Below are 18851 nucleotides of genomic sequence, written 5' to 3' on the forward strand. Positions count from 1 at the left end.
ATGGAAAAGGTTTAAAAATTAGTTTGAATCCATTTTAGAACCACATAAGTTTAGGGGGAAGTTGTTTTTAAGGTACGTGGAGGTAGGAATGTAGAAAATCTCTAAAGGTATGCGCCACTGGAAGTGTTTCCTTACTGCTGCCTCAGAATCCAGTACCCTGTCAATACCCTGTAGCAGTGCTGCTGGGTTGGGTGAGAAGTGCTTGGCTGTCTGGGTGGGACAATGGTAGAGCTGGGACCCAATCAACCAGTAGAAACTAGGAGACGGAAGACATTGTTATGGAAATGTGCAATGTGAGTCCTCAGAAGGGGATCCTATTAGCTTTTAAAAGATATCTTTCACTTTGTGGGATTTTTATTCCCCTTTTGAGGTCTGGTTGGAAAATACTCAGAGTAAGATTTTTCTTCCTTGCCCATTGTCTCCCTCAGTCTGTCTTGTGCCGAATTTTTTGTTCTTCCCCTTTATAGACACATTTTTTTCCCAGCTTTGAGAAGCCAAGTCTGTCACCAGCCTAAAGTGCTGGGTTCCTGCCTCTAAGAATATGAATGCTAGAGGTCTTAGTGTGAGCAGGAGATCTTTATGGAGCCTGGGTTCCTGCCTTTAAGAATATGAATGCTAGAGGTCTTAGTGTCAACGGAAGATTTTTATGGAGCCTGGTTTGAGGAGCATTTGGAATGGTGTCAAAATTAATCTTCATTACCAACTCTGTGGGACTTATGATGGCCATGGAAGGAAGTCTCTGGCCATGTCTATGGGGATGCTTTCAGAAAGATTTGACCCCCAGGAAAGACCCACGAATGTGGGCAGCACCCTGGCATGAGTCTGGGGCTGAATAAATTGGAGAAAGCAAGCTTGGCACCAGCTCTCCCTGCTTCCCCACTCTGGATACATCGTGACCAGCTATTTCCCCCCGCTGCTCTGACTTCCCTACCACACAGGCTTATGTCCTGACACACAGCCTTGAGTAGCTGTTGTCTGGTATTTTCCCATAGCCTCAAGAGAAGTAACTGATATGGACCAATAGCCCACATCCTCCATGTGTTCTGAAGAATCTTCTGATCTATTTGTTGAGTCTTTCATTGAACTTCTTTATTGAACCTTTGCTTTCTTGCTGCCTCAACGGAGTTGCAAAGACAGACATCAGCACTCTATAGATTCTGGGGTACAGCAGCTCCACTGTAGCATTTGTTTGAACAGTTGAAGAGAAAGAAGTGAGACCAGCCATTTGAATGGAGTTCTGGGGTCTCTAGGCCAGCACCTGTGAGAATGCCTGTACTTGCAGCAAAAGTATAGCCAGTGTACAACAGGGAAGTCACATCCTTCCAGCATCACATTGTTGTAGCCCTTGGGAGTTGTAGGTGACAGAAGCTAAGCTACATGCCTTCCATCTCACAATATACAAACACGAAGTGCTTGTTGCCCATGGCATCTGACCTTCAAGTCTCGAAATTATTGCAAAGTGGTATGGCGAGTGTGTAACTGCATACATGTGCTTGAGATACATTTCTTCCCACAGACTGTGCAGAATGACTGAGCTCTTAGTTACCATTCGGTCCTTTCCTTTAGTTTCCCTAAGATATAATGCAAAAACATTTCTTTGTGGGTTTGCTTTATTTTAAATATGTGCCCACATGTGTTTGCCTTAAGGAAAATATTCTCCTTTTGTAATCTCCATGGGCACCTTAGTGACTGATAAAATGCAGATGGTTCTTAAGAGGAAAATGTTAAGCTCAAAGGACCTAGATAAAAATCTGGGAGCCTGGAGCACTGAGCTCTCTGTTATCCTCTTCAGATGGAGACTGGAGGGGGTGGGCCTGCAGAGGTGTGAGCTATTGTTATTTCCCTGCCTGCTCTGAAGGGCTTTATCCATTTAACCCAGGTCCTATTTCTCACGGTACATATTTTAGTTAGCTCTACTTCTAGGCACCAAATCATGGAAGTCACACAATGTGTGAGTGAGAGAAATATTCTCCCTATTGCATATGCATGAGCTTTGACTGTGTTGATAACTGGATGTCTAAATGCATCGTGTCTAATCAGTTAACTCATGGAGTAAGAACATTCTTGAGAAACAGGCTTTTCATAATTTAGCTCTAAAGAGTTAGTATGGCTAGTGTTTGTAGACAAATGGAAACAATTTCATCTGAAGGTACATAGAACTCAGGAGGCATATCTGCTGAGGGAATAGCCCCACTTGAAGTATCAAGGCCCAGGAGGAGGTGATTTGCACAGGGCAGAGTCTGTGGCGGATACACACATCCATGTAGGAATGTGGCTCAGAGGCAAAGCCTAACAGCAACTCAGGAGGAAGTGACAGCAGTGATACAGATTGGTTCTAGTCAGGCATATGGATCCTGCGGAGAAGCACACTAAGGATAAACCTCTTACTTGGATGAGGAGAGTTAAAGGTATGGAAAGGAGGAAGGCTGTGTAGGTACTTGTGTTATATCCTGTTGTTTTGGTACAACTTCCCCAAGAAGCAGATGCCAAGAAGGACCAGGCTTTTGAGACACTTGAATCTCTTCTGGAGGAGAATGGAAAGGAAGCAATGAGAGGCTGTGGGAACAGGAACAAACACTTCCTGGGAGGAATGTGTGTGTTTGATCCTCGGAGGAAAAGGAAGAGGGTTGAATGAGGGGAGTCCAAACTGTGGGACAGCAGTAAAGAGTGTTTTCAAGTCTGGTAGTGACTCTGTTCTGCTGTGGATTGAATGTATCCTTCTGTATTTACTTATTGGGAATCTGTTTCCCAGTATAACATTCTTGCTAAAGAGGGCCTAATAAGAGGTGATTGAATCATAAAGATAGAGCCTTTGATTAATAGTTTTCTTAGAACTGGTTAGTTTTCACCAGAATTGGTTCTTTAAAAGTGACAACTTAGTGTTCTAATCTCAGCATGAAGGACCTAGACGGACACAAGCACCACAGTCTTGGGCTTCTTAGCATCATGGACCGAGAGCCAGTTAGCAGTCTCTTCTTTGTAAATTTTCCAGTCTTAGGCATTCTGTTACAGCTGACTAAGAGCGTTCTCGAGTCCAAATTAATGTCAGAGGAGTCCCATATCTCTCAGTAGTAGAGGTGCCCTAATGTCTCTTCTGGGCTCTTATTGGCTAGTAGCAACTGATGGGAAACAGCCTGGGCTTTAAATACAAAACAAAATAAACAGTGATGGCTTTTAGGACACAGTAGTTTGATTGCCAGTCAGTTATGCTTCCTATGGTCAGAAATCTAAGAGCCATGTTTTCATACCTGCCACATATGGTTTCCAATAAATTTATGTAGAAATAATAGGTTGTAAGTGTGGGCTCCTTAGATAAATGCTAATCGCAGAGCTAGAGAAGATGCACAAGATTAGCCTGAGAGATGACATCCTATAAGAAAGGAAGCTCAAACACTGATAGCAGTCCTGTCCAAGGGGATTGAAGCCAGCATGTCTTTATTTCCAAGTTGGGAACAATTTAACACCAAAACAAAGAACAGTAGCAGCAGATTTTAGCTATATAAAATAAGATCATGTGAGTTGACACTAAGAACCAACTTAGTGAATAACTTGGGAGTTTGATGAAGGATAAAATTATATAGTTCACAGTGCATCTTCAAACTGCCTATTAATACAGAAAAGAAGAGTAACTTACAGTAGAGACTCTTGCAAATACTATTCTAACCAAGTGGATCAAATACATTACCACCACTGTGTTATCTCCACTACTTGTCTCATTACAAAGGAACAGACAAGGCAAAACAACTGGCCTATATCCTCTTTAAAAATCTTGGGGTTGGGGATTTAGCTCAGTGGTAGAGCGCTTGCCTAGGAAGTGCAAGGCCCTGGGTTCGGTCCCCAGCTCCGAAAAAAAGAACCAAAAAAAAAAAAAAAAAAATCTTGATTCTATGGGGCGTGGTGGTACACACCTTTAATCCTAAACTCTGGGAAGTAGAGGCAAGCTTGTGAGTTCCAGGCTAGCCAAGACTATCTCCAAAACAAACAAAATTCAGCTCCGTGTTGTCAAAGATAGAGATGGTTCTGTTAGAGAGATGCAGAGCCTTGATGGAGCACCTGATTCTGAATTACAATAGCCCTTTTTACGTATAGTAACCGCTATTTATGCTCAACCACAGTCCAAAATCACTACACATCAAAATCGGGGAGTACTCATTTGTAAGTGTTTGATCAGGCACTGTTCTGAGTCATAAGAAATCTCACCTGCTCCATGATGTTTACAGTGTGAGTTGTCTCTGACCAGTCTATGTGTATTACATATGCTACCTCCCTATTCAGCTGGCACTTAGTAGGCTTCTTGATTTTCAAGTTGAATGTTGTGGTATTGCTGTATGTTTGCTTTCAAGTAATTATTAATTTGACTTATTAGCTCCTGCAAATCCTGATAACAGTGGTGCTGGAAATTCAGATCTGTGGACGCAAAGCTACAACAAGGTTCTTTTGAGATGCTCTCATACTTTAGGCCAGACTGCCTTCTAATACTGCAGTCTTCTGTCCTAGCGTGCCCCCATCCCCAAAAGGCTTGAGGTTACAAGTGCTTCTTATAAAGTAGGACATGGGAAAACATAAAGGAGTATGTTAAGACACTACATTAACTTAGCTTTTATTACAGTGTATTCTATTCTATAAATTAAACTTCATCATAGGTACATCTCTGTAAGTAAGGGGTGAAAAATTAAAAACATACATTATACCCTAAATATCCACGGGCAATCAATTGTTGGGAAGTGTACCTTTACATAAAATGTCATAGTGTTTGCATGTTACTTATGCGATATCCTTTAAATTTCCCCAGATTACTTATACTATTAACCAGTGTAAATACTTCCTAAGTCATATTGTTTAGAGAAGAATGATGAGAAAAGTGTCACTCCAAGTTAAGTAGCAGATGTGGAACTGTGATGCAGAGGACTAGCTGCTTCTTAGCCTGAGTGCTGGCTTGAGTTTCAGGCACCCACTGGGTGATCTTAGTGCGTATCTCCCATGGATACCCGGGAGGTAACTCTGTAGGTCCTTTTCCTTGTACGTATTCCATTAGGACAGTTGGTCTCTGGATTAGATGGTAGCAATGTGTCTGTCTGGTAATAACTTGATTTTGCTTACTTGGGAATATAGGAAAACGACCTCACTTAAACGTACTGGGCGATGTTCCCAGATGGTGCAGGGAGAAGTGTGTCTTCTTTGTAGACTTGTGGATTATACACATATGCTGTGAAGCAATCCAACTGTAGACAGTTAGCTTGCTCATCAATATATTTTTCTATTCCTTTCAGTATTGAGGTGTAGGGAGGCAGTAGGAAAGGTAGACAAACATATGCTCCAATGCTTAGAGTTTTGCGTACTTAAAATTCTATTTTTTAAATATTTTCACTCTCTTTCCCGGGTTTAACACACCTTTGTCCACATTGGAGGAATCCAGGCCTGATGGTTTGGAATTGTCTTCTAGATGGAACTCAGGCTTGCTGTAACCTGCATGCAGTGGGGAACGGAGTTGTGGAGGAAGGTGCCCGCTATTGTATACACTTGGTGAACACCTGTGTGTGACCCCAGGCCGTGGGTTTCTATAAACACCTGACTCTGACTTATGACAACAGGTCATGTTTAATAGAGAGAGCCCTTAATGCCTTCAGTTCGGAAAAGCACTTCAATTCCAGCATTAATATTCTTTCTAGCTAATACAGAGGGAGGTGATGTAATGATAGACGGCCAAGGCCATGTTAGATCTCCTTTTATGTGCTGAATCTGAATCAGCCATTCACCAGACATGTAATTGTGGTGGAATTACTGACACACTCAAGAAAGCGAGATAATGTCATGGAATGTGCTTTACATGTTCTCTATTTGCTTGGGCACCTGATTAGCGAGCACACTCACATTCGGTTCTGTGCTGTCATTGCCAGAACATCTTCCTAGCCTTTTGCTAGCAGCCAGTCAAATACTAGATCTAGACTAACTCTATCTGTGCTCTCTTCCGCTGTTTTTTCCAGTTGTGGTTTCAGATCATGGAAAAGAGACAGAAAAGGTAGAGAAAGCTTGGAAAAACCTCTTGTCCTTTTTTTCCGTGCTAGGCAAATTTGGCTAGGAGAATCCTTTTAGAATTCCAGCACTGTATTTACAAAATGACCAGGCGATGTTCTTATGCTTTTAAGAGATTCTTAATTTTCTGGGTGTTTTAAAACTAACTTGGTGTAATTTTTCCACTTTAAATTTTCTTAGGATTCTAAATATGATAATTCCACCATAGAAACATGCTCTGCACCTTGTTTCAAAGGGTCGTGCAAGAGAGCCACGAGCTCTGCTCACTCGGAGCACACCGTCAGGGCAGAGGGGCGGGGAGTTAGTAGGTGCTTCCTCACCAAGAAGAAGCACATGTGACGGTCACAGGCCTGGAGTGGAGTAAACACTCAGTGAGGAGACTGTTGCTCCTCCGTGTCTCTGCCCTCCTGCTCTGCAACTGTTCCTTCAGGGCATCTGTTAAAGAAGCTAAGAGCTGTAGAGCTTTGGGGACGGGAAAGGAAGGGAGTAGCAGCATTGTGGAATGAGCTGGGGATCTTAAGGCCTCAAGAAGTCCAGTGGCAGGCTTAAATTGGTTTGTAAACGTTCGCTGATGGAACGGGGAGGGCAAAGATGATAAATCGGGAAGGATTGGACCCTTGGTCTCTGTTGGCCTGGCAGGTACTCAGTAATTCTGGAAATTAATTTGAGTGCATTAATGGGATTGGATCATTAAATATTTGTGCTGTTTTGCTTAATATTCTCTAGATTTTCACAGTGGGGCTTGTTCTTATGAAAATTTCCTTACTTGCTCTGCCATTCCAGCTTTCTCCTCTAGACCTCATGCATTGAATGTAAAATGTCAGTGCTCGGTAATTCAAAATGCAGTAACAAACATTTCTTTATTCTCTTGGCATTTAAAATCACCAAGACATCTCAGCCTGTCAAAAGTAGAGTTGTCTTGCGAGCCACTCCCTAGACTTCTAGCTTGACAGCTCTTTGGTGGGTGTAGCCAATCTCCTGCCCTAGTAGGGGCTCCTTGGTGACAACCTTAGTTAAAATCCTCACCATGAATCAACATCTACATCTGCTGATTTGTGGCTGTTGCTTTCTCTGTGCTGCCAAACACAACTCTGATAACGACAGCATTTGCCAGCACACTTACGCAGTGACTCAGGGGACAGGGTGGCCAGCAGAGCAGCCTCTTTGTGGGAGTGGATTTTAAGAAGTGCTAATTCCATGGCAGTTTGGAGATATTAATATCGTGCTGGCAGTAGACAAACAGGCAGCAGAGGGGCATGTAATGAGAGCAGAATCAGCCATGACATCTTTCCCTCCTTTCTTTACCACCATATTTTGTGTTGCTTTCTGTTCTCCTAGGTTTTAGATGAATAGAATCCTTCCTGCTTTAAACAGATACTGCATAGGTGAGCTGCCAGCGACCTCAGACTATGACTTACTGAGGCTCACCAGTGTGCTAAGAGTTAACTACATTTTCAAGCACTACTAAATCACAGCATATGGCACAGTAGCCTATTGCTTACTGTACCCTCTCCCTAAAGGGCAGCAAACCAGATGGTATGAGTGGGGCCTTTGGTGTAATTATGACAGACACAAAGAAAGATATAACAACCACTCTCCCTCAATAATATCATGTCTCTTACTTTCCAAAAAATTGATATCGTTAATTTTTTTCAGTTGGCTTTTCATATCAAAGTTCTCTTTCCAGGTTGGGAGAAACCATGAAAAGAGCAGCATTAGTCACTTGAATGTCATTCCCTATGCATTATTTTTAGGGTAGTAAATTGGACATAATCTAAAAGGGTGTGTCTCATTCTGTAGTGGGCAGAGTGTTTGTAAGAATAACTTGAAGGCAGATCTGAGGTCTGTAGTCAATTGCAGTGTTGTTGAATATAGTCAGGTGGACCACTTGAAAACTGGTTACCTCTGGTTTTGTTCCTCCTCCTCTGTTTGTTCCTGGTTTGGAGGGGGGAATGCTTTTTGTTGCCCACTCCCCACCCCCCACCAAAATGCCCTTTTTCTGCGTTTCCTTCTCCCCAGTTCATTGCTGGCTCTTCTCCAAGCCCACTTACCGAGGAACATCTTCTGTCTGGAGCTATGAGAACAGAGGCATGTTGAATATCGTGTTACACCAGTGTTTGTAACACTGGAAGTATAAGTAGGCATCGTCTAGCTTTCAGATAGGCTGGGAAGGAGCCTGAGAAATGTAGGTCATGCTTTTATGTGCTCGTTTTTTATCTTGTGTGCCGGTATTTTAGAGCAGACTTTTCTTGAGGGTAGTAGCTTGTTTATACCATTCTGTAAATAGCCCAGCCTAATGTGGGCTTTTTACAGATAGTTACTGCTGGTTTTGTGTGTGGATTGATGTAGCATCTGATGCTACTAACAAGAAAAATGCTGAGTTGGGGATTTTTGTTGTTTGGTTTTATTTGGATTCCAGCTTAACATCCTCAGCCTCTCCCTCCTCCTGCCAGAAAGCATTGTGACCTCCAGGTGCTAACTGTTGTTATTTCTGTTGACTGAGCCCCATCTGTAGCCCCAGTGTTAATTGACCTATCTCTTCTGTTGCAGAAACATTGCTGAGGCCCTTGTCAGCAAAGGCCTAGCCACAGTGATCAGATACCGGCAGGATGATGACCAGAGATCTTCACACTATGATGAGCTGCTGGCTGCAGAGGCCAGGTAAGTTGTGAAATTGCTACACACATTGGGACCCATAGCAGCACTTTCTTCTGTGTCACTGCCGCACCTCTTCTTGACCGAGCAGATTGGAAATGAGATGCAGATAGAGTCTAGATCCTTTCTCTCTTCCAGCTTTGGCCAGTGGACAAGAAGAAAGAAAGAAATTCTTTGAAGTTTCTGCCTAACCGTGATTAAGCATACTTAGTTCCTCCACCCCAATCAGCAGCATATAGAACGTGGCCGCCCTGTGTTGTCATTATAAAAGGAAGGAAATGTGGGGGTGAGCATGTCATGTCTGATAACCATGCATGATGATTGCCACCGTTCCTGGGACTATCAGGGAAGCCACCATTCCAGGGACTCTCAGGGAAGCCTGGCATATGTGTGCAGTGCCTTTGGCTCAGTGCCTTTCCTTCAGAGGCCTCCCCCACACCCTCCCTTCCCTCCTCTTCCCTCCTTTCACATTTATCACCTCTAGACCTTTTGTCGTGTACAAAGGAAATGAAAACATTTATTAGGAAATGAGTTTTGGTTTCTTCTGACAGCTAGCAGGAGAGCATTTGAGAAGCCCCGTGACATTTTCCTTTTTTTGTCCTTCATCCCTCTGGCTGGTTACCCCAGTGGAAAGCATAGTGCTCGGCTGGGTTTGCTGCCATGGACATGCCTCCTGGATCCTATTCTGAGAGACTGGTCAGTGGTTGGTGCTCTTAGTCCCATGGTTTTCCAAATTCTTGAAAAGTTGTAAGAACTGAACTAAAGCTGAACAGATGCTCAGCAGTCCATGTAGACCCACAAATCTCTCCATTGTGTCGGTGACTGCATGGGTTCGGCTCACTCAGCTGTTCTGCGGTGGTCACTAGGACCTATTAGTTCTAGAGGCTTGGTCACTGTGAGATTGTGCATTCCATTAGAAAAGGCTTGAGTTGAGCACTTATTACCTAATTTTGGTTTCTCACCTTGTAACTGCCATCATTTCTCTTGCTCTTTAGCCCAGAACATTGTCATAATATCCAATATGTACCTGTAACACTATGTCACATCCTGACTAATAGAATACTCTAGAACGTCAGTGGAGAGGTCAGCCTCTCAGGCTGATGGGACTTTTCCGATTCTTTCTTGTGGGCTTTTCTCGGTTGTCCTGTCTAGGAAGGGGTTGTTACAGACCTTTGATATAATGCTTATTAGTAACCATTAAAAAGCAAGGCACCTGGGCCTTTTATTTCGGCACATGGTAGGTTGAGGCAAGAAAATCTTGAGTTCCAACCTAGGCTTCACAGCAACTTCCAAGCCAGCTTTGGCTATAAGTAGACTCTGTCTCAAATAACAGTAATGCAGTAATCATGTGATATAGATTCAAAAATTGGTATCTGTCAAAGATAGATGGTTTTCTCTCCCTTCCAGTACAATGTGCTCAAAACCCCCATGATGGAAATCTGGATACGCCTTCCTTCACACCACACAGGTTACTCTCCAGGAAATAGCTTCACCAGGTGATGGAGTTCATGGGGCAGGCTGATGGGCAGCTTGGCCCTTGTGATTTGATGCAATTTGAAGAACAAGTGAGGCATCACAGAGTCAGGATCACCCAGCAGAGCAGTGGGATGTGTAACCCCTGTCTCCAGGTCTAGGTCCATCATACTGCAAAGAACAAAGAACCACTTAATTCTAACAGGCAGGTGTGTGTGGACATAATCTGCTGAGGAGCTCAGAAAAGGGACTGTTAGAAACAGGCATAGTATGAAGATTGCCATGAGTGTTGTTTAATGAGTATGCATATATAAAGAAATTTGGAGACGACAGGGACCCCAGTGAAGGAGTTAGAGAAAGGATTGAAGGAAATGAAGAGGTTTGCAACCCCATAGGAAGAACAACACTATCAACCAACCAGACCCCCAAGAGCTCCCAGGGACTAAACCACCAACCAAAGAGTACACATGGAGGGACCTGTGGCTCATGGCTCCAGCCGCATATGTGGCAGAGGATGGCATTGTCTGGCATCAATAGGAGAAGCCCTTCATCCTGTGAAGGCTCGTTTCCCCAGTGTAGGGGAATGCCAGGGTGTTGAGTTGGGAGTGGGTAGGTGGTTGGGAGGAGGGGAGCATCCTCATGGAAGCAGGGGGAGGTTGGGAGGGGAGCAAGGGGGATAACGTGAAATGTAAATACATAAAATATCCAATTTTAAAAAGAAGAGAACAAGCCTCTTTAGTGCAGATTTTGAGCTGAGGTATGTGCTTGCTTGCTAAAGCAGTGCCTTGCCTAGAGATAATTGTGTTAAGCCGTTGCTTTCAGACTGATGGTGGAAAAATTGGCTTCTGAGTCCTTGCCCTGCTGCTGGTGAGTAAATGGAGAGAAATTAGCCCCTCCCCCAGGGCCCGAGCGCATGCCCACGGCAATACAGGCCTGTAAAGTACTAGGAGAGACAGCTGAGATGAGCTAGAGTGGGTCTTCCTTTGGAGCACAATTGTCAGTGATCCCTGGGATGTTGGCCCAAGGCCATCTCCTTGATGCTAACCCCTAGGCAGGTGAAGTGAGAGTCCAGAGATCAGGATTACTGCTAAGTAGTGTGGTGGTCTTATAGCTATTTGAAAAGATTTCTCCTGTAGAGAAGGCTTGTTTTGCAAATGATCTAGCCAGTCTGTCCCCAACTGTGTACTTGCTGACACTGTTTTATAAAGTTTGCCTACAGTTCACCCTTTGTCACACACCGGCTTGGATGTCCCCATCCTTGCCTCTGTCCCGCACAGCATGTCAGAGCTCTTAAGTACATGCTGCCTGTCCTGCATCGGGCCTGTCCGTTGACTATTCCCCAGGTTTAGGGCTGTTCCCCTGGATGGATTAGCTTTGCATTTCCAGTTGCACTCTGCTGTGTGATTTGGTGCCCAGTTGATTAGGTTTCTGCACTTCCCAGCTTAATGTCCTCTGCAGATTTCATTAGTGAGTTGTTTACTCCCTTTCTGGGCCATGAATAGAACCCCTCAACAAGAAAGGCTTTGGTGTTGACCCCAAGTCTTTCGCAACATGGACTGTCTTTTGTTTATCATTCCTTTAGCCACTTTTTAATCTTCAGTGACTGTGTACTGAACCAAGCCAATTTGAATTAATTTCCCAAGGAAATTTTCTTGAGCTACTATAGCTAAGGCTTTAGCAAAGGCCAAATTAGTAACATCTGCTGCATTCCTGTCAGTCATTCATGCTGAAGCTCCTCAGGTTGGTACAAGGCTGTCCTTGTGATGAGTCTCTCCCCACAATGGTGTCGATTGCCTCAGATTTCCCAGCCCCTGACCTTGGTTACCTCTTTTCTCTGCTTATCGATGCTCTGATCAGCGGCGGTACAGCTGTGCTCCTCCATTGACTTTGCTTTCCAGTGCACTGCTTGGCCATTAATCCTTTTAGAGAAGCATTGTAAGCTTTGGTAAAAGGGCAGCCTGTTAACTTGTCTGACTTCTTGGGTCAGCACAGCTGCCTGCCTAGGAGTTGATGAGCTTTCTCTTGGCTCTGCACTTCCTACCATCTCAGGTTATCTGATAGGAGCTCCAGGAATGGTGTTTATGCACTCACTGGGCATGCAGGAGAGAGGAAGGGGAAGAAGGATGGATACTCCTCTGCAGTCAGCCAGCCAGTTGTGTTCAAGGTTGCCTGCTTGAAACAAGCTCTCCTTTGCTTTCTCTTCAGCTTCCTGACCCTTTAAGGAGCCGAGCCTTATTTAGCTACCTGTCTGCTTGTAGGCAACCCCCATAAAGCCTCAAATGCCTGGCCCATCTAGAGACAGCCACATCCCTTTGTTTAAAGAATAAATAAGCCTGTTAATTCCCCAAAGGCAGCCTGCCTTTCTAGCTCAGGTGTCTGTCATCAGCCACTTCCTCCCTCATTACCTTGTGTCCTGCCAAGATAAGGTTTTAGCATTTCCTGGGGTTCTCTCAGGCCTTGTTTCTCTCCTGGGCTCCATTGAGAAACCCTTGATTTTTGTCTCAGGTTCTGACAGATCCAAGTTTCTTGTCCTTTGAATTTTTTACAAAAAGAATATAGGTGCACCTGACCCGTGGTTCACTGTGACACCCTTGAATTTATTTCCCTGTTTTTCCTCGTGGGCCCCTCTCTAGGAAGCAGCCCATATCTGTTCTTATCTGCATATTTTAAATATTTAGTTCCCAGATTGGTTTGCTAGTATGGAGGAGGTTTTACCAGAGCCTCTCACTCCTAGAGGAAATGCCCCTTACCTCCTTTTGAAGTATTTCCAAGCCCCTCCCTCAACTTTTTTTTTCTTTTTTTCTGAAAATGCTATAAAATGTCACATATCCCATCCCCTGTATTTGCTATAACACATCCGGTTTGATTTTAGAAAGGCCAGCATTTTCATCATGGTGGTAGACTCCATTACTGTGGACTTTTCTTGTTAACGTTGTAACATAGGCTTCAGACTTCCCCAGGGCTTCCAGAAGGTCAGCCTGCTTTCACCCATTGAGTGCTGGTTATGACCACCACACCTGCCTTCCCACTGGGCGTTTGTTGAACTTGTTACTCACATTGAAGAAATATCTGAAGTCTGAGCAAAGCCTGGCTGGTGTCCTGCTTTATTTGGGTTTGTACAAATGGGAATGACGTGTGTGTGTGTGTGTGTGTGTGTGTGTGTGTGTGTGTGTGTGTGTGTGTGTGTGTTCTCTTTTGTACTATCCAACTTTGTTTAGAACTGTAATGTTCTAAACTGTAACAAAACTGTAGTCCCAGTAGGCAGGAGGAATGGAAGTTCAAAGCCAGCCTGGCCTACACAATAAGATCTTACTTCACAAAATAAAGAACAGCGGAAGAAAAAGCTCTTTTTTTTTTTCTTCTACTTTCTTTCTTTTTCTTTTCTTTCTTTTTTTTTTTTTTAAAGGTGTCCCACTGTGGAGTCCTGGCTGACCTGGAACTCATTGTGTAGACCAGGATGGTTTCAAATTCACACATATCTGCCTGCTTCTGTCTCAGGTGCTCAGACTGAAGATGTGCACTGCTATACATAGCTTACAATCTACTGTTTTAATTATTTCTGGAATCTCTTAGAATTTGTAGCATATTACAAAAAATGAATAAAACAAGGAAGTTAGGACTTTGCTCGGTTAAGGTACTTTTTCATCTCAGTTTTTGTGATTTCAGGGTAGGATTTATATATTCAAAAAAGAAATTGATGCCCCAGCTTGACTGTGGAAAAACACTTGTACTGAGTAATCTAGCACCTGAGCAGATTTAAATGAATTTAGATTTGTTCTGGACATACGAAATGAAGTTAGTGTTATCTCAAGAGAAATGGGCAGGCATTCTCTTACCTTTTCATGTATATTCTGTTTCTTTGTGGCGCTCTGCAATCTTGGAAAACTGGTGCTGTCCTTAGTCTCTGAGAGGCAAGCACAAACCTGCACTCCTCTCTGCATTGTGTAGCTCCCTCAAGAACTCATTTTTCTGATTGAGCAAACTCTCTCTTTAGAACAACAAAAACAAGTGCTCCTGCCTTGCTGAATTCTGTATCCCCAGTCTCCAAAGCCCATAGGCATCAGCCTCTCGCTTTTCTCAGTATGATTGGCAGTCCTTCCACTGTTGGCCTCTCTACCTGAAACTCAGGAAACTATACAAGCATTTCTGTCAGAGTCTGTTCAGAGACTATGTGCTTGTTGATGACTCTTGTTGATTTTGCTAGGCCAATATCAGTGAGCAATGTTATAGTGGATACAACTCTCATCAGGTGACTCCTGCTGAGTTAGAGTTAGAGGTCATGTTGGTCTTGCCACTATTTTCATGGCCACTGGGAGAGAAATACCCTTGTTCTATACATGCTCAGTCAGAGCTGCTATCCTGGTGTTCTTACACAGAAGAAAGTTTTCTGTCAACTCACAAGGAATAGGAAAAACTCACGCCTTTGAAAACAAAAAGATGGTGACGCCTTACATGCTGTATCTTTAGCTGTATTAGCATCCATTGGCTGGATCCATGAACAGGAGGATGCACCTTTTAGCTCAGAGATAGAGCCCATGTCTAGTATGCATACCGTGACCACAGTCAAGTTGGAGAGGAAAGGATTTATTGGACTACACTTCCAGATCATGGTCCATCATTGGAGGAAGTCAGGACAGGAGCTAAGGTCAGGACCAGTCCTCAACAGCCAAGACAAGACAAGACAAGATAAGACAAGACAAGACAGCCAGTGTGATGACTCAGCGGGTGAACTCTTGCTGGGCAAGCTTGAAGGCACGAGTTGCGTTCTTGGATCCCAGATTTTAAAAGCCTGCTGTGATGGAGGTGTCTGTATCCCAGCACTCCTGCCTGAGAGAGGAGATGGAGGGGAGTCACCCAAAAGCCCCAGGGCCTGGCCTGCAGTATGCAGCTATGCAGCACAGAAACAGGAAATGCCCTGCACACACACACAGAGTAAATGAACAACAATGTAACACTTTATGACTTAGTGAATGAAAGAAGTCAGTGGACTTGTATGACATATTTCCAATTTGTTAAAGATCTTGAGCTGAAAAGCAACAAGTTTCATCACTGTATAGTGTGGAATTTGAATGTGTGTTCCCTGCAAATATTCGTGTACTTTGAAATGTTAGAACTGCTATGTTCTGTTACAAGTTGTCTTAGTTAGGGTTTCTGTTGCTGCAACAAAAACACCAAGACCAAATCAAGATGGAGAGGAATGGGTTTATTGGGCTTACACTTACAAATCATAGTCCATCATTGGAGGAAGTCAGGACTGGAACTCAAGCAGGTCTAGAACCTGGAGGCAGAAGCTGATGCAGAGGCCATAGAGGGGTGCTGCTTACTGACTTGCTCCCCCTGGCTTGCTCAGCCTACTTTCTCACAGAATCCAGGACAACCAGCCCAGGGATGGTACCACTCACAATAGGCTGGCCCCTCCCCTAGTGATCACTAGTTAAGAAAATGCCTTACCGCTGGATTTCAAGGACACATTTCCTCAATGCATTTCTTCTGTGATGGTTCTAGCCTGTGTCTAGTTAACACAGAGAACTAGACAGCACACAAGGTATAGATGGCATGGGTTCATCCAAGCTTCAAGAAAGCAGAGCTTGTTAGGAACAGTTGTTTATTTTGCATATGATAGTTTAGCATCCATTTCTTTTCTCTCTCTCTCTCTCTCTCTCTCTCTCTCTCTCTCTCTCTCTCTCTCTCTCGGGTTACAGGTGATGAGAATAATAGTGGTGAACAAGAAAGGCGATTAGATTGAACTCTACAAAGCATACAATCCTAGAAGGATAGGCATTAAATAATTAAATATCTAGATTAGTACATCTAGATAATACTTTTCCCATTTCTTTGCCTTTCTCGCCTGTTTTCTTAGCTCTTTTTCATCCTACTTGTTATTAGCACTGCTTGCCTTACATCTTTTTCTATTCCATCTCTCATTTCTATTAAATTTTCCCATGAGTGTCTCCTTGAAATTCGTCATTTTTGTTCAGCCTCTGTTCTTATGTTCTCAATAGTTTAATGGTACAGCTTTAAATAAACCAAAATTTCTCACTTTGAATCTAATGACCTCAACAAGTGAAAATTCTCTTTGAATAAAACTGGAACTACTGAACGGTGTTAAAAACAGCTTTCTCTTCCCTGATTATCCTCCAGTCTCTATAACACCAAGGTACTTCTGGCTTTTCGCTTGAGCATCATAGAAAGCAGAAGTAGATGAATGCTTGTCTGGTCTCTTCACCAGGTGTATTACCTCATGCCAGAGCAGGTTGGAAACCAGCACTGAGAATGGAAAGTGGCCTTTCTCTGAAGCAGCCTTCTGGCTTCCTTTCCTTTAACTCTGGAGATGGCATCCCCCCCCCCCACCCTATTTTTGGATTGCAGTTTGGTGTTACAGTCATGAGGTTGCTAATTGGCTTCAGCACGTGGTGGAGATTCAGGGGAGGGGTTCAGTGTTGGGGAGCAGGGTAGATCAGCTATTGCAAGTGGATATGATAACAGGAAAATGCATTAAAAGAGCTGGCGTGGGGAAGTGATTTGAAGACACAGCTGAGTGTGAGGAAATTTAGCTTTTTCCCTTTCTTCAGAAAAGATGATGCACTCAACATCCAAATAGCAGTAATCAATCTGCATTTAAGGCAGCACAAATGGCCACTTCTGGAGAGCTGTATAATGCCTCCATTTCCAGTGAGTTTTCTCCTCTAGGATATTAAGAGGATCTGCTCAGTCCCTCCATCCTCTTTTCCTCCTTCCCCTCCCCTGGTTCTGGTGTCAGCTGTGGGGGCTCACTGGTGACCGAGGGGAATGGGGAAGTTGGAGCCCCTTCACTCTACTTGCTCCCCTAGGTGCCAGGTTTGTAGAGAGTTCCGCCTGTCATGGTCAGATAATAAGCTGGTAATAAGCACGTCTTGCATAATATTTCCTGCAGTCATTGGTCTGTGATGATTGTATTCCTTCAGACGACATTGTTCCGGACTTGCCTTTCTGGACGTCTGATCACAGTCACTGCTCCTCAGTGCCTGAAGCTGGGCCCTTCGCACAGTTGTGCATTGTTTGCCTTCTTCCTGTCTTCTGAGCTACCTTCTGGGCCCTTCCAGAAAATGTGCATGCATTTGAAGACCATCAGATAGAGAATATGATTTTAATCTGAAATAAACCGTAACGGTGAAGTGATAACTGATTGAGGAGCACAGTGTAAACAGCTCTAACCACTGTAAAGCAAGTCCCATTACGTGACCTTTTATGGCAGATTTAATCTTCATTACTCTAGCAATTGTAACCATGGTTATAAGCAAAGAGAACAAGCATGAAGCAGACAAGCTTAAATTTCTCTGCATGCTTGACTTCTTTCTTCCTCTTGACTCTGAACTCCTTCATACACAGTTGTGGTTCTATTGTGTCTCAGTAGCCATCACCTGATTAATGTGAACACAAGCAGGATGCCATGACGCTTGCTTGATTCAGCCCCTCTGCAATGGCAGGTGGCAGAGCTCCCTGCGAGCTGAGATTATGTTAGGCGTATCCCTAGCCTGCTTGGTTATCATCCTTAGCAATCCCCTCGAAGGCTGATAATCTGAGTAATTAAGCACTGATCCACCAATGCTCAGGTTTGTGGCTGCTCGAGAATCCACTTCACAGCTTTCTTTCATGTGCCAGCGTCTTGGCTTCTCAACTTCTGGTAACCTCCCTCGTGAATCTCTCTTTCATCCTAAGCTGCCTCTGTTCCCCCTCCTGCTTTGGACCCAGAAATTGAGAAGGATTACTTCCCATTCCTTCTGCTTTTGCATCAGGTTCAGAGAGCTGAGTCTCCAGAGGATGCCAGCCGGTTCAAGTCAGCATTGCTTACACTGGAAAAGCGTTTTCTAAAAACCTGTGCTAAATGTGTGTTACTTTTCACTCATCTCAAAAGACACATTGCATTTTCCTCTAACTGGACTGGTGAGATGGCTCAGGGTAAACGTGCTTGCTACCAAGCCTGATCAGCCGGATTTGATTCCCTGGGACCCACATGTTAGAAAGAAGGGAGAGAACTAGCTGTCAATCCCCTGCATAAAAAGTAATTCAATGTAGTTTTTAAAAAGTAATGTAATCAATTCTTTAACTGCCTTATGTCTGTTAGACAACATACCATATCAAGTTTATTATGATAAATTCAAGAATTCAAAGTGCATAGATGATTTAGATAAATAAGTAGTTGCAAAAGCAAAGCTACATTTGCAGAGTGAGCCCCATGTAAGAATTACCTGAATCTGAGAGTATTCACCAACAGTGTCCATGGGAGCCATCGTGTGATGGGCTTAGAGCCAGTGATGCTAAGGCAAATAGAAGTCTGCTATGTTGGTTCTCTTTTCTTCCTAATGACCATGTATTTCTACCTAGCACCAGCACTCCTTTGGTCCTGATGTGAGCATCTGCTTATCTGCAACAACAGCTCCTCCCCTCTGTCCGCTGTGAGCTCATCCCTCCTCTTCTCCTTTCCCTTCACTGCACACCATTGTTATGCCTCTCGCAGTAGCGTGTTCCTTCATCTCCGTCTTATATTAGTTTTAGATGAGAGGATGACCTGCAGTTCTTTGCTGTTTGCTTCACGGCCTCATAATGCCTACTGACTCATTAGTCCACCCCCTCCCTAGACTGGAGCACTCCATTTCCTCATTTCCAGTCTGTGTGCTCTCCATCATCTTTCTTATCAGTAGTGCTCACTT

General features: G+C 43.8%; 1 protein-coding gene across 2 annotated transcripts in view; it reads left to right on the forward strand.

Annotated features, from left to right (window-relative positions):
• Window positions 1-18851, forward strand: part of Snd1 (staphylococcal nuclease and tudor domain containing 1) — a 399238-nt gene that overhangs the window by 204811 nt on the left and 175576 nt on the right. For both annotated transcript variants that reach the window (NM_022694.2, XM_039108324.2), the window contains exon 13: window positions 8584-8694. In NM_022694.2, coding sequence (NP_073185.2) covers window positions 8584-8694 — 111 coding nt within the window. The remainder of the gene's footprint in view (window positions 1-8583; window positions 8695-18851) is intronic.

Source organism: Rattus norvegicus, chromosome 4 (genome assembly GCF_036323735.1).
Source record: "Rattus norvegicus strain BN/NHsdMcwi chromosome 4, GRCr8, whole genome shotgun sequence".
NCBI lineage: Eukaryota > Metazoa > Chordata > Mammalia > Rodentia > Muridae > Rattus > Rattus norvegicus.